The 21,373-nt window shown below is 41.7% G+C and overlaps 1 protein-coding gene across 2 annotated transcripts in view; it reads right to left on the bottom strand.

Annotated features, from left to right (window-relative positions):
* Nucleotides 1-21,373, bottom strand: part of LOC104931259 (collagen alpha-1(XI) chain) — an 81,598-nt gene that overhangs the window by 22,941 nt on the left and 37,284 nt on the right. For both annotated transcript variants that reach the window (XM_019276254.2, XM_019276253.2), the window contains 26 exons: nucleotides 21,164-21,217; nucleotides 20,982-21,035; nucleotides 20,217-20,270; nucleotides 20,070-20,114; nucleotides 19,282-19,335; nucleotides 19,146-19,190; nucleotides 17,752-17,805; nucleotides 16,572-16,616; nucleotides 16,245-16,298; nucleotides 16,099-16,143; nucleotides 15,488-15,541; nucleotides 15,346-15,390; nucleotides 14,333-14,386; nucleotides 14,131-14,238; nucleotides 12,793-12,846; nucleotides 10,293-10,346; nucleotides 9,147-9,191; nucleotides 8,827-8,880; nucleotides 8,414-8,458; nucleotides 8,007-8,060; nucleotides 7,822-7,875; nucleotides 6,552-6,605; nucleotides 6,034-6,141; nucleotides 5,209-5,298; nucleotides 2,759-2,812; nucleotides 70-177 (listed from right to left, as the gene is read on the bottom strand). In XM_019276254.2, coding sequence (XP_019131799.1) covers nucleotides 70-177; nucleotides 2,759-2,812; nucleotides 5,209-5,298; nucleotides 6,034-6,141; nucleotides 6,552-6,605; nucleotides 7,822-7,875; nucleotides 8,007-8,060; nucleotides 8,414-8,458; nucleotides 8,827-8,880; nucleotides 9,147-9,191; nucleotides 10,293-10,346; nucleotides 12,793-12,846; nucleotides 14,131-14,238; nucleotides 14,333-14,386; nucleotides 15,346-15,390; nucleotides 15,488-15,541; nucleotides 16,099-16,143; nucleotides 16,245-16,298; nucleotides 16,572-16,616; nucleotides 17,752-17,805; nucleotides 19,146-19,190; nucleotides 19,282-19,335; nucleotides 20,070-20,114; nucleotides 20,217-20,270; nucleotides 20,982-21,035; nucleotides 21,164-21,217 — 1,539 coding nt within the window. The remainder of the gene's footprint in view (nucleotides 1-69; nucleotides 178-2,758; nucleotides 2,813-5,208; nucleotides 5,299-6,033; nucleotides 6,142-6,551; nucleotides 6,606-7,821; nucleotides 7,876-8,006; nucleotides 8,061-8,413; nucleotides 8,459-8,826; nucleotides 8,881-9,146; nucleotides 9,192-10,292; nucleotides 10,347-12,792; nucleotides 12,847-14,130; nucleotides 14,239-14,332; nucleotides 14,387-15,345; nucleotides 15,391-15,487; nucleotides 15,542-16,098; nucleotides 16,144-16,244; nucleotides 16,299-16,571; nucleotides 16,617-17,751; nucleotides 17,806-19,145; nucleotides 19,191-19,281; nucleotides 19,336-20,069; nucleotides 20,115-20,216; nucleotides 20,271-20,981; nucleotides 21,036-21,163; nucleotides 21,218-21,373) is intronic.

The following is a 21,373-nucleotide window of genomic DNA, read 5'->3' as shown; positions in this document are numbered from 1 at the left end:
TTGCTTAAGACGTTGCGGTGTTAAAAGAAATGTTTGACTTGAGAGTGAGAGTTTGACACAAATACTCACAGGTCCTCCCTTTTCTCCAGCAGGACCTGGTGGTCCTTGGGGACCATTACGCCCTGTCAGACCAATGGGACCTCCAGGACCAGCTGCACCTCTCTCTCCAGGAGAACCCTGTCACCAAAGAACAAAGACCCATCAGTCATCGCTGCGTTATGTGGAAGTAGAGAAGTTTCACCTCCATTTTCAAGAACTACCTTTTGCACGTAGCACTTCCATTATAATGCAGAGCTACTTAAATACCTCAGAATGAATGAGCCTCATTGTTTCCGGTTGCTCTTTCAATTTTCGCAGAACAATACCGTCATTCAAAATAAAAGAAATCATTCCATGTGCCCACACACGCTACAGAAGGAAACTCACTGAAGAGTAAATGGTCCTTTTGCAAGCATACAATCAAATCTAACATTTTCATTTGATTATGTATTTCATTGCTGTAAGGAGCTGTAACAATAATGATAAAGTAACTGACATCCTAACTACGAAACAATAATAAAAGTATATTGACCCTGCTGTCAGCCTGGAGGCTGCGCTGATGAACGGACGCCTTATCTAACTAAAGTGAGTCAGCTGCTTCCTTCTGTCAAGGCCTTATGGGAGGTCTTGCCATTCTTTCAGACAGCACTGAGTCTTATTACCTTGCTCTTCATTACTCCCAGGTGGGCGCTCATCACCGCGTAGATGACTCGAATCACATAAACTACATCTTTGATCAACAGGTCATTACGGCATCGTCCTAACCCAGGCTGCGTGAATGAAATGAAATATGTGCGTGTGTACGAGCCAGAGATTCACCCCTGAATCACACACACACACACACACACACACACACACACACAGCTCCAAACTGTCACCCCCAGGCTGCCAACATGACCGGCAGGACACACAATCTGACACACACACACACACCCACACAGGTTTCTTGAACTTTCTTGAACTTGAATCTTTCTTTCTTTCTTTCTTTCTTTCTTTCTTTCTTTCTTTCTTTCTTCCCTCCATCTCATTTTCAATGTTTTTGTTTTTCTTCTCTCACACATGTTGCGATTCTCTGGCTGCAAATCAAAACTGTGACATAACAACATGCAGAAACACATCCAAAGTTTGGGACTCAACTTGTCACATTCATTTTTTCCTTTTCCTTTTCTTTCTTGGTATGTCTCACACAAATACACACACACACACACACAAGAAAATAACGCACACACACATGCACACACACGCACACGCATGCACACGCGCACACACACCACTCAGACTTTCCCACAGCAGCTCAATCTCTGGCAGGAAATCGATGGAGGAAAATATCAGATCTCTCGTGTGCGTGGGCACTGCACACCGGCCTCTTTTTTTTAAGGAGTTTTTCAAACACTACACCAAAACAGTCTATCACATGTTTTCAGCCAATGGCTTACTTTCAAGCCAATTTAAGAAAAACTATCTCATTTCACAGTGGAAATGGTTTCACTCATTCGGAGAACACCCCCTCTTCTCGCTTTCATCATCTTTTCATCCGTGCTCTGCATATCCGCTGTCATCTAATCTGGTGTTGCTCTGTCGCTGGCGAACAGGGGGCAATTATCGGGAGCCTGCGTTTTAACGCTTGAGCAAAATGTCAGACAGTTCAAAGCTGCCTGTCAGTCAGCTTTCTGTACAGATTCACCACCGGAGCTCCCGAGGCTTTTTATTGCATATATCGCTAACTGAGGGGCTCAGAGACAAAGGCAGGAAAAAAAAAGTGGCCCACTTATTTATGGATTATCCTGCCACTCCTGCCTCCTTTTCATCGCTCTAAACTATGTGAGCGCACAGTGTATGAATGCATATAGTATCTAAGAGGATATCCTTTACCGAGATTAAGGCTGAATCAGTGATGCAGAAGATGCAACATTAAGTGCCCGTAATCACAGAGAAAAACATCCAAAGTGTGTTAAGTCTGATCCTCAGTTGTTGCGTTTTGAAAAGTTCCTCTGAAAAATAAAAAAGGGTGCAAACGAGGCACAAACTTCCTCCATCATTGCAGCAGGAGTTGCCATGGTAACTACCAAATGTGAGAGGAAAACATGTCTGACCAATCAAGTCGCTGAGTTGTTGTTCAATTAGGCGATTAAGCAATTAATCGGCCGTGCTTGAAAGTGATGTTTTTGTGCACCTAATTGTATACCTGAAAATATCTTCAGCTAATTGTTTTTTTTTTTTTAATCAACAAAGTCTCTGATTTTGAAAATTAATCTTCATAAAAGTTAAATGTTTATCTTCCCCAGAGCAATATAATAGAAGAACAAAACACAATTAATATCAGTCTGAGAGGTGATTCACAGGTAGAAATTAATAACCATCTTCACACATTCTAATATAAGATCCAACCTGAGTGTTCTCCAGTTTAAAGGAAACAGGTAGCAGAAATTTAACAAACTAAACAAAGAAATCAAATTTAAAATATGACTTTTGACATTTAATACTGCAATCTATATTCATGCTGAACATCCTTTTTAACTACTGTAGTATCGTAGTATTTCAATCACACACCGCCCTGCTCGACTCTAACACTCAGCTGCAGTTTGCAGTTTACATTAAACTGGAGGACGGAGCTCCGCGCAGCATGTGCATTTTCATTCTCCAAAAAAAGCACAAGTCACTTTTCACTGCAATCTCTGTGGCAGGAGAGAGGAGGTAACCATAGTAACGGACTACTTACGATGGGGCCAGGGGGGCCCTGGGGCCCTTCTCCTCCCTTTAAGCCACCTGGACCCTGAAAGCAGAGGACAGAAGAGGGTTAGATCTCATTCACCGCGGGCTACTGCTCAATGACATTCAAAGAGCGGTAATCGCAGCTGTCAAATGGGCCTTTAAATGTTACAGTGTGCGCGTATGTGTGTAGGTATGAGTATATGTGTTTGTATTGGGGGCTTAGATCCAGAAAGGCATACAGTAACTAGCAATCTGTGAATATATCTCTTAGCCATTTAAGTGATAATGTTATCATTAATCCAAATGCCTGGCAAGCAAAGCGACTAAACTAGACTTATTTACATGAAAGCAAAGGCTAAATATGTGCCTTCTTTTACTCTGTGCTCATGTTATCAGCCTCCACTGTACTGAGGCGGCAGGTTATTAAAGGGTCAGTTCACTCAAAATACAAAAACCCCACTATTTACATTGACTTCCAGCGGTGCATAACCTCGCAGATGGTTTGATTTGCTCAGATTTGAAATATAAGAGTAGAGGATTTCTGCTGTCACCTCAATACAAAAGAGGTGAATGAGATTTTGTTTCTGGTTCTCGTGGTTATGAAAACAGTGCAGAATTACTTTCTACCACAGGAACAGACGCCTGTTCACAATGAGCTCTGTGGATTATCCAGAGGGAAGTGACTTCGAGTGTTTCTTCAGTGCTGAAAATACACTGATTCAGTGATGCGAGCAAAACAAATGTCTATACACATGTATTGTACTGGGGTAATGGAAGCAATAGCAGAGACAGACAGATTTTTTGGGGGGTAAATTGTTTGAACCAAGCCTTCAAGCAGTCAGATAACACTGGATGCATTCTGTTAATAAGCTTGGTAGGCAGGAGTTTAGTCGATTGGTTTGTACAAATCCAACAAACTCAGTAATGAAATCACATAATAATGATTTAACAATGCAGCACAGAAATACTCACAAGTGAAATACCAACATTTTAAAACATTTACTTAGGCTGCAGTTCAACCCCTCCAAAGAAAAATGGGTAATTACTTAATAAAATATGATATAGCCAATAATCTGTAGGCGTATTTATATTACTAATGCAAGAGGAGTCGTTTAATGAGCTTTTCAGAGCAGATGAAAAAGAGATGACGGGGTCCTGAAGCCGTAAGTTCAGGTATAGTCCATCTATCTCTGGACCTCCATCATCTCCTCAAGATCCAGGCCTTTGGATGGCCGCATCCGTGCTGCTGAATCATAGCACCAGCAGGCTGAGATTGCATATGGAAAACACAGTTCACCAGAGGCAGTAAAGACTTTCATTATAATAACTAATTTACAGGCTCCGAGAGAGCCAGCGGGAGCAGACGCTGCCAAGCAGGCTCTCCAGCTCTCCGGCTTCCACATTTCACCACGGTGCATTAGCGGGCTTGGAAGGATCTTTCTTTGCCGGACACCAAAAGTTATTTATTGGCTCATATATTGCCACTGTGCCTTTCCTCAAAGACTGAAGGATGGGAAGAAGTGTGTGTGTGTGTGTATGTGTGCATCTCTCTATGTCTGTCGAAAGGAAAAGACTAAACCATTTGTGTGTGTGTGTGTGCTTACAAAATGTAGCTCCGCTCTATCAGCAAACCGAGATTTACTTCCGTGCTCCTGCTCATACAATAGGTGCCTATCGTCATGTATGTTCGTGTGTTATTAGATGCCATCACTTTAAGAGAGAGTGGGAGCTTGTGTGTGTGTGTGAGTGTGTGTGTGTGTATGTGCCGCCATTATGAAGGGAAAGCCATCCCTCTGCACACATGGGACAAACATAACGGTGGTAATAAGTCTGGGCAGTGCTGTCGTGTGCTCTCTTAATGGTCAGCCTTGAAATGAGCTTCAGCCTCAGTACCTCAAGCTGATCTTCAGTCAGCCTCTAACAGCCATCCGCTTTCACCTTGAACTTTTTCTCACCCGCGACCACTTATTTGGAGAATTAATACAGGTTACTCAGCAGGCTCGGCATGAGGTGTACTCACAAAGTCACAAACTCATCCTGCGATCAAAAATAAGGCTAGAAAATTACTCGCAGAAAACGTCTGCAGCTCTAAACGTGGAATTAAAAGCCTCTGAAATGCACGAGCTGTGGCTGACTGCAGACATTTCTCTAGTTAAAATGTTTCGCAAAGGCCAACGGATCACAACCTTCCTCAACCTTGCTGAGATTAATGATAATGAAACATGTCAATATTGTGTTTGGCCCGCTCCTCTCTGTTACTTCTGTGTAAGCCACTTCTACAACTTTCAATCAGGTTCACTGCCAAGCCTGACATTTGGTTTAACAGCAGGTAGTTAGTCTGGTAATTGGAGTTTGGAGCTAAATTGAACCGGGTGTGTGCTCGGCATGTGCGATGCCACACTTCACATGTGTATGTTTGCACGAGTGCGTCAATGTGTAGTCCGGTCTGCGCGTTACCATGGCTCCTGGAAGACCTCTTGTCCCCTGGAAGCCTCTCAGGCCGGCAGGTCCTGACTTGCCACCAGGACCCTGAGAACCTGGATCACCCTACAGGGGGGGGAAGGACAAATAACATCCACTTAACTGACATCTGATGTACCGTGAGGTAGTCATTAAACACAAAATTGCTTTGGTTCGAAAAACAATGAGGAGAGTGGAATCTGTGAGAATGGCAGGGGAAAGTCAGAGAAAAAACAATTAAAGTGATTGATCTGTTTGATAAAAGCTGGAATTATACCTTATTATGTGGGAACAGCAGCAAGTGATTAAGAAGTGAAGGCACAGAAGGAGAGACGTGCCGATTTTTAACAAACAGCAATCAAAAGAATGATGAAGGCTAGAATACACCGAATATTAAAAAAAAAAAAAAAAGGCACCGTGTCTGTTTTTTTATTGTTCTGACCTCAATTTTCCGAAACACTGCCTGACCATGATTTCAGACTGGAGTTCAGTTCCTTTACAAAAAATGTGTTAAAGTTTGAATCTTTTAAACCCTTTCACTGGACATGAAGAGTGCATCTTTGTTACAATGAGAGGATTTCTTATTCAGGTGCGAGTTGTTGAAAGAACAATAACATAGACTACATTTCAGTAAACACTTCAAACATGCAAGTTTGATCAAAACTAAAAGTGGTTTTATATTTTTAACATTAGAATAAATCTGTTATGATAAAATGCAGTGGGTGGTTCGAGTGTAGGGGTATAGATGATCTTCTTTTTGCATAAATGCTACATTCATTTATTACTTGAGGCAGGTGTAGCATACAGGACATGTTCATTTACCTTTCCACCCTCTTTTCCAGCAGCTCCAGGTAGACCTTGCTCACCAGGTGGACCAGGAGAACCAGGGTGTCCTCGCTCTCCGCTGGGTCCTGTCTCTCCAGTTGGTCCCTGTCAGGGACAACAAAGACAGATTAAGGACAGGGCGCTATAAAAATGTCTTCACCTGTGTCCTAAAGGAGATATGTTATTGATACAGTCGTGGTACTTGAGGTGTTTAGGATTTCTCGCACACTTTATGACTGTTTTTGTAAATAGAAGTCTTAATGAGACGGAATAATTTATCCTCAGCCTCTGCTTCATTACTTTGCAAGGACAAGAGATCTCACTGAAGGCATACAAAATCATTTTTAAGACAATTTGATGCATCTTGATTACATTCGTGCATATTGCTGTTGCTTTTCAGGACTCAGCTGTTGTTACAGATGCATACTTCAATTTCAGTATCTCATAACGCTCTAAAATCAGACACAGGATACATGAGGAGGAGCAGTGTACTCATGCTGTATATATATATCTACCTGTGGTCCAACCACACCTCCAGGTCCTGGTGGTCCAGTCTTTCCTTGGAAGCCCTGTAGGGGACAACAGAGATAAGTCGACTGTGCACAGGCAGTGTTATACAGAAGTATACTGTCTGTGTGTCTGCTGTCTGAGCCTTACAGAAAACCAGTACGATCTATGAATCATAACTCTTTATATGCTTGATTGCTGACACCTTTTGTTCATCACTAATGTAATCCTGGTTTTCACATCTTCTTAAAAACAATAAGTAAGTACCTTAACTCTCTCTCTCTCTATATATATATATATATATATATAACTCATTTTGTCTCATAATCATCCTGTAAGAATGGCTTCTTTAAGTGAGAAAGATCATTTTGCATCCAAAACATTTCAAGTATTATCATCAAAAGTCTAAAGTATAAGTTCTCATCATGCATCAGGATGGCCTCTCTGTTATATAGATCGATTATACTATTGGATTGTGGCTATTAATGAATTAACGTGTTCACATTTTGATGTAGCTGGTCAAGGTGGAGGTGAATTTAATATACTGCTGGGTGGTTTAATCTATAAAAATACTTCACACTATAATCTGTTCTATAATCAACATCTCAAAGGCGTACTTGAGTAAATGAAAACATCCCTGTTTGCTACAAATCAATGTTCACCCTGTAAAGCAGAACACTGCACGAGCATCTGGAAAATATATGACAAACTATTTACATCATAAACAAACAAGTTTATTTGTATTGTTAAGTATTCTCAAGCTGTTGGCTAATATTTAATTTTAGGGATGAATAATAATAAAAATATCTAAACATGCAGAGTGAATTACATTCACTCCAACTTGCACTGAAATAAAGCAGATGTAAAACAAAATATGATTTTGCTCTGAGAATGCAGGAAGTTTTATTCTTGCAACTAAAGAGATGCATAAAAAAAACATCTTATTACATCTATTTCTATGGCAACGGATCAGTATAGAATCACATATGCGGTGAGTGGATATCATCCAAAGCCCTGATGACTGGTGGTGTCATGATCAGTGATTAAATAATCATTAATATTGAAGTAAGTGCTCGCTGACATGTTACAGCTGCGTCGCAGTTCTTGTACTCCCGTTTCGTGTTACGGCCGTTTGCCTTTTTCGCACTAACGACACAATTTGTATTCTGCCTATAACCTATCTGAGAGCCTGAGTGGTGAGTGAGTGGGCGCTGATGCGTGATGTTCAGGGTCATATGGCACAACACAAAGCATTCACGGACGAGACTACCCACTCACCGTTTCTCCTCTCTGTCCGGGATGACCAGGCAGCCCATCTTTTCCTGGCGGGCCCTGGGGATGAACAGGTAGACACAGTTCATAAAGATGAAGACATCAGGCCATAAGTGTGTATTAATATTTGAAAAGCTTATGTGGAAAAGTGTCAACATGGGCTTGTTGTGGAAGGTAGACAGTCTGCTTACATTGGGTCCTTTAGGTCCGGGGAAACCGACGGGTCCCTGTGGTCCTTGAGGCCCCTTAAATGAAGAGAGGAGAATAAATAAGATGAACACTTTATATTGGTACTTTATTCGATTTTAATTGCCAGCTCTCTAACTCTAATTACTGGGTAATCATTCAGCCGCCAAATATTTATCATTTTATGTCAGTTTCAGCTTCATGTAGAGAAACAGGTGAACTAAACATACCTTTATAATCAGCAGCTACACTAAAGCACGTACACATTTAGATTTAATTGACTTAAATAGATGTACTTTACTTTGAGTTAAGATTCGCCACAATGCACCTGTACCTTCGCTGCCACTAAGTCAGCGCGCAGAACTTTCAGAATTTCAAGTATCACTGATCAAAAAAAATATTTCATACTAACCCTCTCTCCTGGAGGGCCAGGAGGGCCATCATTGCCTGAGGTGCCCTGAGGAGAAAGAAAAAGACAGAGAAGCATTGTCAAGTTTGTCAAAACTGTCAAAGTATGAAGTGTGAATCAGATTTATGCAAAGCACTGACAGCGAGGTTACATAGCAAGCCTGTGTGCACATGCACACTTCTACAGGAGCTGGCGCTCGAAAATTATATTTAATTTGATTGATATATTTATATTTTCACCTTTTTTTAAAATATGATTTACAACAAAGAGCCAGAGCTATGTGAGCAGACTCACCTGGTCATTGCTATTGATTCTGTTCTGGTTAATTCATTCAAACTACTGAATCTGTTTACTGGGGTTTGTTTTCTCTTTGTGATGTTTGTGCATCTAGACACATTCAATATCATCGGCCTCACCTTTGCACCCGGCTTTCCTGTTGGTCCTCTAGCACCACGTCCTCCACGTGGACCCTATATGTAACAACAATACAGTAATCATAAGGAAGTGGGAAGAATAGAAATAGTATTAGCACAAGAGAACATTAAAAAAAAACAAAAAAAACACAGGAAGTACAAAGGACAGGTAATCAATTTCTACTGCTTTCGTTGCCCATCTCTACAATTCAGAAAGACGGGAAGATAAAGCCAATACACAAAGGAAGAGCTTTTCATTTGAACACAGTAGATTATTTATGTGGATGGCTCAGGCTGAGTTGGCAGACACTTGAAATGCCTACCGTTGGACCACGTTGCCCTCTAGGGCCTGCTTTGCCAGCGATTCCCTGAGAAAGAAAAACAAAAGCTTTGATTTAGAACAAAATCATTCCTTGTTACAATCAACCGACGGAAGAACTTTTTCATCTCTTTTCAGAAGCTTGAGCTAAAGCAATTCTAGAAATAAAAAAACAAAACAAATACGCTCAAACATCAGACAGACACGAACGCTGGAGGGGGGGTTGAAAGAGGGGCGAAATAGAACCATCTGAGCATCTTTGGACGAAAATAAATAATCAAATTGCGGCGGTAAGTGGTTACCCACAGGCACTTGACAGCTTGAACTACCTGTCAGTTGTAGCACGCCAAGGGCCAGAGGTGTCTGCCTCTCAGTGTCTGTCTGAGAGCAAAGACGAGCATGTCTCGTCAGTAACAACCATTCCCCGTTATCCATTCATCTGTAACCATCTTCAATTGGGCCGCTCTTCGATTACACGCCTTATTTACAGGGCCAAAAGTAAATGGACAGTTCTCTTTCTTTTCTTCGTGGCTTTTAAGCTCAGTTTGGGGAAATAAAGGAAAATGCTTCAACGTGCAGTGATATCTCATGAAATTGTGTGCCTTCAACTTCATGGCGAACGTTTGGGGAAGACTCTTTCCTGTTTCGTCATGAAAAGGTGAAGTATGTGAGTTTGATGTCGAAGAACTTGACTGTCCTGCACATAATCCTGACCTAAACACCATCCATCACCTTTGGGATGACCTAGAAAGATTTGAATCATCTAATACCAGTGGCAGACTTCATTAATTAATACTCTTGTGGCCGAATAGCTGGAAATAGTTGGGTTATAAAAACAGTGACTACATCCAGAGTGACATTTTAGGGATTCATTAACAAACTCTTATTTAAATCGAATTCCCAAACTGTTATTCTATACTCTTATCTCCCTGTCGATGTTTTTTTCTCGAGGCAGATTTGTGCACATTATATAAATCATAAGTTATTTTATTGATATTCTTTGTTCTTTGTCTAGCAGGCCACCAAGATCCTCTAACCATCCTGTGTTTCAGGTTTCTACACTTAATCCATCTGCTGCGCAGGGAAATCCCACAGTGTCCAAGTGGAGATGTCTTTAATAAGACAGTGAATAATGAATTTCGTGGCTTACCCTTGCCCCCTTCTCGCCATTCGCCCCGGAGAATCCAGGGAAGCCGTTGGAGCCCTGCAAGACAAATAAAAAAAATTTTTTTTAAAAAGGTGAGAGAAAAGAAAGGAGTGACAGAAAGGGGCTGGAGGCTATAAAATAAGAGATGTCTGCAATAATCTGTGTCCAGTAACAATGTGACAAACGCTGGAGAGAAAATAGCACCATTTCTTTTGTGCTTTACTAACCAAGGCTAATTAATACAGACTGAGAAGCCCTGACATAATTACTGCCATGCTGGTCAGCAGATTCCTATCATAAGGCTGCAGTTTACAGCTCGAGTTCTTACAGATAAATGAGAAATCTTCTTTTAATGCTTAACAGGAGCCCAAAGGAAAAGTCTCTCCCTCGCCACTTAGAGACTTTCTGACACACAGACAGAGGTGCTGTTAGGTTGTTAGCTCAGTTTGGAAGATAAAAAAGGCAGTGGGAGCAAATAAAGACAAAGGGATGGGAAACAGCAGATCCCCCCTGATACCCATCAGCAATTTAGTTATTGGACTTTTGCAGGCTGTGCCCTCTGATAGTGACGATCGTGCCAGTCAAACAAATACGAGCAGGGAAATCACTGTTGGATGAATAAAAGGCAGCTTACCAATACAGCCCTCCCTTCATGCAGCATTAGGTAGTACAAATACATATTCAACCAATTTAAGTTTCATATTTCTTTGTCTCAGCTGCACCACAAGGTCATGTGCATGTCTGGCTGTTTGGACTTTAAAACTTACTCTGATGCAATGCACATCTATAGTGCTCATTACCGCTCACATGCATATGTATACGAGGCATAATACTGTGCAGTATAAGCAAGGGCACCACAACACGGCAGCGTGGGCAGAATTGCAAGAGGTAAACAGCCCAACATTGTGGAGACGGCAGGAAGGGAGATCTATGCTGCTTAATTTGTTTTTCACAGAGGTGCAGTTATGGTAAACTGAAAGGAGAGCTGGTACCGGACAAGCCTGACTTGCGCCACAGAGATAAGACAGTCCACTGAAGCTATTGCAAATGGCATCCAGAATTAACGGTGTGGGAAAGCTGTTAACAGAGAGTGATGGGGTGCAGCAGCCAAAAACACAGCCAGTGGATGGATCCATGCACAGGCTGATCGAGGGAGGGGGGGGATAAAAGGCTGCAAACAGGCCAGGACTTTGACCCTGAACCTTCTCATGAGGACAATCTGACATTTTCTAACTCTGGCGTTGCTTTGCAAACGGGAAAGTGTGTCTATCTCAAACATCAAACAGCACTTCAGCTGTTAAATTCTATGAAATAGTAGAGCTCCTGTCAAATATAAAGTATCTTTAAAATAAAAGCATCCTCATTATAAGTTACCAAAGGCTTCACTTTTAACTTAGAGTGGGTGTCACAAATTGAAATGCTGGATATCTCCTTTTACTCTGTCGAAAGAAAGCCCTTTTAAAATGCAGTCGATAGAGAGGAGGCTGTTTATTCCGTGCCTTTTTTTTTGTCTCTCTCCAAAAACATTTTTGAAGTATGTAGTCTAAAAAGATCTGATCCTGGGCTCCACTGGGAGCCTTTGTGGGTAGCCTTTGTGTAAAATTATTTATGGATACAAACAAAGGATTACCCTTTGTGTCTCTGCATATGGTCACTCCATATTTATTACACTCCACAAGCGAGAGGTTTTATCCAACGGTGAACTATCCAATAATTAAAAGAGGTTGCTGCAAATTAGTGGAAATAACACATACATCTTATCTCCCCTGTGTCTCGCCCACTTTGTCTAATTTGTCTCCTATTAATTTATGTGCCACGCTCAGCTCAGACCCTGCTGACATTACGAGACCCGCTGGGAGACTTGTCTATGTGGATGTTTTGCGAGTAGGTGTATCTGACCCATCATATCAGTGCCAAGCTGTCAGTGCTGACAGCAGCATAGGGGGGGGAAGCAGCTGCAGCAGCACATCCTGATAGTGGAGCTGTAACACAGCGGTCAGTGCAAAAGAATGCCAGCACTGTTAGATAATGCCTGGAAGAGTTTAAGGAGCGAGGACAGCTGATGACTCCAGCAGGTGACCGTGCCACTTAGGCTTCCTAGAAGGGTTGCGGTGAGAGCACAGTGGGTGTCTGCTTGGGTTTGTGTTTGTGTGGGCAAGCGGCAGTCAGCAAGTTAGCAGATTTTAGGAGTTTAGACGAGACATGCAGACACGGATAGAAGATTTTATAGTGTACAGTAAACATTTACATATGTACACACATGCGCGTATACACAAATAAAGCATGTGAACACAGAGCTTCATACTAGAAGGCAGATTGTCTCTCAACTGTTCACATTACTGAGCTGGCAATCGTCTCCCTTGCTGCTGAACTGCCCTTGACAAAGACAGCAAGCACATACAGCCGGCCCTGATCTCTGACCTCCCAGTGGAGTGGGCGCTTACATGGTGAGAATTTCTTTGCATTGATTAGTAGAGTAGACATTATCACTCTCATCACACACCTTAGGGCCTTGTCTGCCAGGGTACCCAGGCAATCCAGGGACTCCAAGTTTTCCCTAAAATAAAAAAAAAGAAAGAGCAAGGAAAGAAAAACAAAACAAAGATGATGAATTCTCATTGTGTCACCAGAGACGTCGCTGAAGACTGCAGTAAAGTTCACAGAAGCATCGTGAGAAGCAATAAACTTATAACCATAAAGTTTTACTTCTAGTGTGGGATTATTTTTTTTTAATACCATCTTTATGAACGTGACATCATCCAAGCTGAGGCTTTTTTCGGGTTTGTTAATCCCCCTTATTCCATTTTGGTCATTTTAGATGCCGTTTGGTCATTAACACGTACACAGAATCTGATGTAACTTCCTCGTGTGCTTTCATTCTTAACACTACTGTGCTGCTGCACAGAGAACATCAGCATAAGGATGTATATGAATGTAAAATTAGCACAAAAAAAACAACATTGAAATGGGGATTAAATAGCAGTCTGTATTTGCACCAGGTGTAATTAGCACACTTACGTAGCAAATCATGATTTTAAATTACAGAAAAACTTGATAATTAAGTTTGGAGCTGTAAGTAATTGTCTTTAAGTCTCACAGTTTCACATAATTTTGAATCATTTTTAAGCAGTTCCAATCTATGGATGCATATATCACAATTACTGTGAGATCATTACTGCTTTAATGTCATTTTAGCCACAGGGTGGATTAATCTGAGCCTGTTTACTGTACGAGAAAACAGTTCACTGATCAAAGCTCTGCTGAAGCACTCATAAGCTATAATTTCTCTTCAAAGTCTTCACTTGTGTTCTAATCCTTTAATCTGAATTTGCGTGGATCTTACTGTAACATTTAATACTTATTTGTTAGAGTACAAATGTGGCAGGACCACGTAGCAAGATACTCTGTGGCGAGATCAAAGCTCCGCGGAGAAATGTTGCCAACATAAAACCAATCAAATGGGACTGTTGTAGAGCTGAAGGGAGGTGGAGAAAATCTTATCAGGACAGCTGTAAATCTATAGTAAACTACTCTCTTTAGACTGCCTTCGCTCCAGTTCTCTCCAGTTCATTAAAGAGGTGTGAGAAAAAAAGTCATCTTGACTGAAGTCCGTTTTTTGACCCTGCAGCAGCACCGAAACAGACCTTAACGTCCTACGTCCTTTCATATACAGTATGAGCATTTACACACATAAAGCTCTGTAAAGCATTTTTATGAAATTATCCTATGTAATTAAACTTGAACTTAAGCCTGAACTTCTGCAGGCCAGTAAAAAAAGCATTAATCAAAGTGAAAACACACACTTTTACAATGCAGTCTTTCCCAGGTATTGATTAGTTACCTTCTCTCCAGCCAGTCCTAGGGGACCAGCCTCTCCGTTGGGTCCTGACTTGCCCTTGGGGCCCTCAGGGCCATCCTCTCCTCTGGGTCCTAATACACCAGACTCACCCTTGAGAGGACAAAGACAAACAAATAAAAACAGTGTCATTATTGTTCTATCGCTTTCTGCAACATCAGTGCTCTGTTCAGAGATGATCATTCACCTTGTCGCCTTTGAGACCCATGTCACCTTTGAAGCCAGGGAATCCATCTTCTCCCTGAGTTTGAAAGAGATTTAAGAAACAAAGGATAATTGTTTAGAGCTGCTTCGTCTCATTTCACAGAGAGAAAACTGTTCAAATCAAGTGAAACAGTAACGCAAAATACTTTAAATAGCATAAATAAGGAATACTGAGGGACCACTTAATGACAAAACCTTACTGAAAATGTATCATAGCAGTCTTCTGGTGCTGTTGGCAGCCTTAGGACAGTTTAATACTGACACCTAGTGGCCACTTCAATGAAGCATTCACAGAAGCAGCTTTTTCCCAGCTCACTTTGTCTCTTTCTCTACGTCGTCTGCTGACATCTGGTGGTCAGATTTGAGAATGCAGCAGCTCTGAGTCTCTCCCCAGGCACTGCTCTCACTGCTTCATGACAGCTGTGCTCTCCGCATATCACATACCGAAGCCAATTTTCTGACATGTTTTCACGCGTGCAACCAAATAAGACACTAAACACATTAAAAATGATAAGCATGTAACTTTATGCGCAACTTGGGATTGGTAAAACACTCGCCCCCCGTGGATTTTATGCAAGACAGAAGTATCAAAGTAGCAGAGCGTTAAACGTCTTCAGAGTTTTTTTGTTTTTTTTTTAGAAAATCTCTCAGGACTTCAATTTCCAGACAACTTAGAGGAAAACTGATCCAATGGCACCGAGGTAGCAACAGACCAAGTTCAACCGCAGTCTTCCAAGAAAACAATGGCAACAAATCGGTCTCCACTGAGAGCTCCCTACAAACAGCCTCATTCTCGTTTAATGTTCCACACTCCATTACAGCTCAGTGGCATGAGGACTTAACTGCCAGCCTGATGGGCCTTTAAGGGTTTTTCCACTTGCCGGATTCAGAGGAAGCCTCATTTGAGATGGAATTACAGCCCTCCATTTTTAGATGGATGACATCTGTCAGTCATGTCGAGGAAAGAAAAAAAAAGGAGACTGTGGAGGTGATTACCTTTTCTCCTTTGCCACCTTTAAGGCCTCTAATTCCCTCAGCGCCCTGCGGAGAGACAGAAATAGAGTCAGGATTAAATTCAGAGAACATGGAAATTCATCATGGCAGGGTGGTACTGTGTGACTTAAGAGATAGGGCTTACTTTCACACCACGAGGCCCAGGGTAGCCGATGGATCCCATAGGACCGGGATGACCCTAAAAAGTTGAAAAAAAAGTGTCACGTGAACAGCAAAGTAACTATAATAATATGCATCGACCTTTACGGCAATGTGTCTCTGCTGTATTAGATAACTTCACTGATTTCCCAATGAACAGTGAACTCTCAAGAAGCTTTTGGACAAAGTTATGCATGTGACAAAAAAAGTTAATAGACAGCATTACGTAATACCCATTATTATATTGGGCTTTTTTTCTTTTGGTTCTCGTTGCAGCTGACCACATGGAACAACACCGGGTGGCAATCACAAAAGATCACAAGATTAGCCAATCACAGGAAAGAATGAGTAGGTCAATTTAATATATTCTATTTTTGTGACAGCTTAACAGATATTATCTAAATTGTGTGGTTATATAAAAAAAAAAATGACTCTACTGGCACACTATGTGGTCTAAAACTGAATTTAATTATGTCAAAGTCTGCCCGACCCAACCTTTTCCCTGTGCAGTGCCACGTTTGATGGATCTCTGAGAGCAACTGCAATTAAATGCCTAAATGTATAATCAAAATAACAGTAAAAGCACGTTGCACTTACAGCTGATCCTTTCTCGCCCGCAGGACCTTCTTTTCCTGGGTGACCCTGTGAAAGAAAGATTTAGTTTATCAACAGCTGATCGTCTTGTCAGTCGGTGTTTCGACTGAATGGCGTAAAAATGTCGTCACTTAAGCTGTGTTACTTACAGGAGGGCCGTCAGCACCATTAAGGCCAGCCAAACCTTGTTTACCTTGAGGTCCCTACAAAGAGATAGATCAATACTATTAAATATCCACAAAACCACTGATAAAATACTTTTGTGCTCATGCAGGAGTGATCATATCGCAATATGTACATGGTGTGTGTCCATTTTTGCCTTCGTAGAAGCCAGTAAAACTCTATAGTCTCAGACAGCAGTGTGTATCTGCAGAATCACTTATGAGGTCTTGACTGAAACATTCACTTATCGGGGCAGGAGAGCGGAGTTGTGGTGGGAGGACTGAAGGGGGTGACTGGAGTCCCTCTTTACTTACTTTTTCACCAGGAGGCCCGATCGGACCTTGAGGACCAACAAGACCCTGTAAGACAATGGAGATAAGTCTGTTATTAGAAAAGTCAGCCAAGTTTAGTCTTTTTCTTTCCATAACTAGGCCGACATGACTTTGATATGAAATGAAGTGATACATTTAAGGGGGGAAAGAACACCTGTTTTGACAATTTGGGAAAGTCTATACTTAATTTTTATGGTGTGCTGTATTTGTAATTTGCTTATTTTGTACCAGATTCGTCTTCTTCCTTCTACAATTGAAGGCATTTGTTTTTATTGCTTAGCTACTTCATGCTGCTTATTCAGATGTGTTCTTTCAGCTGTGCAAAGGGAGGTTCGTGCTTTTCTACAGTCATTCGCAAGTCACACATCTTGCAGACTTCTTGAAAATTCACCACATGAAGGATGAAAAAAAAGGAGTTATTAACAGCTAAAATAAGCGAGCTGTGTTATTTTTCTACGGGCCAATGCCTTCCCTGGAAGGCATCAATCTGCCTCTGGCCAGGTATAACTAAAATGAAGTTATTTATTCAACCTGTATACCATCAGGACAGGTCCCTACTAATACTTTCCAGGGGAATGACGCCATCCTGTCCGTGTTGTGAGCGTCAGCAGGACTGAAAATCTTACCTGGCAATGGTCATTTAGCACTGGCTACAATATTGGGTGTACTGTTTTGTATTAAAGATGACTCGAAGATGGAATATTTTTCACTGTGCCACCAACTGTACTATGTAATCTTGTTAAGTGCTATCAAATCAGTACAATATGTCTCATCTCAGTAGAGACAGAGAGGTTGTTTTTGTTCTGCTTTGTGGCCACAGAAAAACAATGTTCAGTGAACACTTTGCTCGTTCTAGTTGCTCTATTATGGTGTTTTGTGGAATGCTCCTCAGAGCGGCTGAGACTGAAATGAAGGATGGAGGGAAAGAATGAGGAGGAAGCGGAGCAAAAAGAAAAATATGTCTGCGAATGTTTAATTAAGAAAACAGGAGTACATAGTTCTTGGTGCACAATGGTTAGGGAAACAAAAATAGAGCATGAAAAAGACAAAGTGAGGAGAAGAGGGATAACGAGAGAAGGATGAAGAAACTGGGTAAGATGGACACAACAGGAGAGAGGGTGAGAAAAAAGGACAGAAAAAAGACATCTACAGAGAAACTTACATGTGGACCAGGCAAACCCTGCTGCCCAGGAGGTCCTGGCTCTCCTTGTGGACCCTGTACATAACAAAGAAAAAAGAAAAGGATGCAATTAATATTGTACTGCAAGCAATTCCATGTTATTTCTTCTGCTGTATGCTTTTAATCTACACAACTACTCAAGAGAAATAACATTCAGATAAGTTAGATGAACACAATCAAAGAATGTACTGACGGCAATGAGGAACACATCTTTAAAAAATAGTCACGTAGCACTGTGGTTACTGGCTTAGATGAAAACTTTGGGTGAACTCGCTGGCTTTATCTACGTCGAGAATGTGAAACAAAAAGGTGCACATAGTGGAGAGAAATGCAATACACTGGCTCATGAAGCAGGGCTGTCTGTGTTCTGGCCTTATCCAAACTTGTGTTTAGTTCCTATCAAAGCCAGCTCTAAGATCTGGTGGCTGGTCAGCTATGAAATACAGCTTTCTTTTGTTGGGGGGCTTCAGAGCCATCTGGGTATGGATTAAGGCTAATGAGACTAACTGGAATGGTGGGTTGTTTGGTATCCCTGCTGAGATTCAGTGTGTCACAAACCAAACATATACCCCCCCACAAAAGCAATCTGCTCCAGCTGTTACAACAAACACTTGAAACAAATGCTGGATTCAATGAAGTTTAGGTTGCATGAAGGTGATTATGAGCACGGCCTTGACTGCAAAATGCAAAATTGGGCTTTCGTTAAAGATAAAAATTCAGTCAGTAAACTCATTGTGCTTACTGTGTTAAAAAAAAACAACAGTATGTTAGAGGCTGGTGTGACTGCCAGATGGGTTTATAAACCCTCTGGGAAGCTCTAAAACTGTGGATGTGTTCAGGCATTCTGCTTTGATTACTAAGATCAGGCCAAGATCAACACTAAGATTGGAGAAATTAATGAGAAGCACAGCATATTCCTATTGTTTTTTGTCCCTTTAGCAGCTGTTTCTTCAGTGACTCTGACCACAGACAACATGTGGTCTTGTCCAGCTGTCCTGACCAATGATTTGTTACCCCCATTCAAATGTCCCACTGAGACCCTCCAGGAAGCTGAAAGTGCACAGACAGGCTATTCTGTTTCATCTCTTACTGAAAGTGAATGTCTCTTCGTCGTGACCTTTTTAGTCTGTGGGTTTTGCGGTTTATGAAAAAAGATCTAACAACTATTACAAGACACTCCGTACCACCATCTACCATCTCTGATCAGCAAATGACCTATGACCTCCATTCCTGTCACGTTACGCAGGGGTAAAAGGTCACTGACCCAAAATAGTCCTGAGGCAGGCCAAATTACGTCCTGATTGCGTAGGTGGTCTTGGAAAACTTGTGGAGACTGTCTGTCTTTTAAAAATGAGCAAAACATAAATATATCTCACCATGTTTCCTTTGGGACCAGCTTGTCCATCAAGTCCAGGAAGACCCTAAAGAGATCAGAAATTGGTAATGAAAGTCTAGAACACCACATATTACCCATAAATATGATAAATTAAATGATATGTGAGGTGTACTTACACGCTGTCCACCTGGACCTGCAGATCCTCTGGGGCCAAGCAAACCTCGAGGGCCCTGCATATGAAGACAAGCGCAAATTAAATAAAATCATACTTAAATGTATCATCCGTGTTAGTTTGTCTGAAACTGTGTTTTGTATCTAGAAATACAAAGCCCTCAAACTGTTTTGAGTTCAAATCTGACCCCTGGTGGTCATGCATGGTAACTGCAGGTTGATTTCAAGGAATGAGCGTTAAAGTAGTTTCTTATCTCAACAGTTTAAATCATGCACTTAAAATAATTGCACTTACTGTGCTCCTTCATCTTATAGACAGTGTGTGTGACGAAATGCCTTGCAACTATTTCTTTTAGGAGGACAACGCTGTTTTGGGCATGACAGGGAATAACCTTTTTTTTTATGCAACTCTATGGTCCATTTGAACTGTGCTAGGCAGAATATGGCAATTTCTCATGTGCAATGACAGAACAACAGTTTCCAAGCTCTGTTTTCTGATCTATTATTCAGAGCCATTCTCTCTTGGCAAGGTTAAGATTACAAACGCAATGGTGCTTGCAGACAGGAATGTCGTTACGGTTGCAAGAAGAAGAGGAGGGTAAGGCTGTGTGTTGAAATAATTGCCAAAATGAGTGTGGAGGAAGGAATGATGGGACGAGCCCTGTAGTAGCACAGGAAATGAGTAACACGACGGTTATAGATTCATCATGTTCTTATCTTTGTCCTAATGAAAGAAGGTGCAGCTGAGTAATCCTGTCCAACTGTGTCATCAGATAATCTTAAAGATACTTACGCTCTCTCCAGCCACACCTCTCTGTCCAACCTGGCCATCTTCACCCTTTGGAAAGAAAAGAGAAAGAATGTGTTGTTAAGGAATGCAGAGTCATTCAAAGCTTCTGAAAACAAGGGTGAGTTAAAGAGTGACTGAAGCACTACTTACTCTTGGGCCATCATCTCCTGGAGGTCCCGGAGAACCTGTAGGACCCTGTTCTCCCTGGAGAGAAAAGATCAAAGGAGAGGAATATCAACAAAGCGGGGGAGTGGCGGGTCAAAAGAAAGTCTACATGCTTGATCCCTGCAGCTGAGCGCACTCTTAGTTTTTACTTCTTGAAAAATATATGGGTTGAAAATTCAGAAAACACAAACTGCCTTTAATCTACAGTTAGTATGGCCACCACAATTGGCATGCATGTATATGCTTTCTACTACTTAAAGTGCTCTATAAGGATTGGCCTACCTCTGTTGGCCCTGTAATTACTCAGTATAGGATAAGGCATGATTGTCTGTCTAGAAATACCCCTCTGTGATTTCTGTCCTCTCTCTTTCAAAATTCCTCAAACGCTACACTCAGCACTTCTCACCCGCCTCCAGGCCTGGTTAAATGCAGCCCAAGTGGTTCTGGAGTCGGCCCCACCTCTCATTAGTGGGTCAAACGCCCTAATGAGTACCACTGGTTCAGAATTCATATCTGTCAACACTGGAGCGTACACGAGACGGGTGGGAGGTGGCCTCTGAACTACCAATCAGCCCAGATGCTGCTGTAAGGACAGGGTACTGAGCGGCAGTGACTGTGATCAATGAGGATTTGGGCCTTGAAATAAGAGACTGTAGGATCTTATTTTTGGAGACAGATAGAAGCCTTTAATGATGTTTGTTCCCCGACCTTGTGCCGCCACCAAACCCAAAACTCTCTCGTCATACTTACCCTGTGCCCTTTCTCTCCAGGGAGACCAGGGAGGCCGTCAAATCCTCTGTCACCCTGCAACAGCACAGCGACAAATGGTCAGTTCAATCAATCACTTTAGCAGCTTTTCAACTTTTTTTTTTCCAAACACAAACATTCACACACTCTCACGGGTTTATTGGACAACCCGGTGTGGACTTTACCTTGGCCCCTGACTCTCCTGGCATTCCTCGAGCACCATCAGCTCCATTGCGACCCTGTAGGACACGCAAACATCATGTCAGGCTACGTGGAAATCACATTACTTGAATGGTTTTATGGAACAAACACATGGATGATGCTATCATTTTTCTAACTAGTTTATGCTTAAATAAACATGGCTTTATGAATTTTACACAACCCGCAGAGACGGT

The sequence above is a fragment of the Larimichthys crocea genome, chromosome II (assembly GCF_000972845.2).
Source record: "Larimichthys crocea isolate SSNF chromosome II, L_crocea_2.0, whole genome shotgun sequence".
NCBI classification, from domain to species: Eukaryota; Metazoa; Chordata; class Actinopteri; family Sciaenidae; genus Larimichthys; species Larimichthys crocea.
The sequence above is the reverse complement of the archived record's forward strand: the minus strand, read 5'-3'. Positions and strand labels throughout refer to the sequence as shown.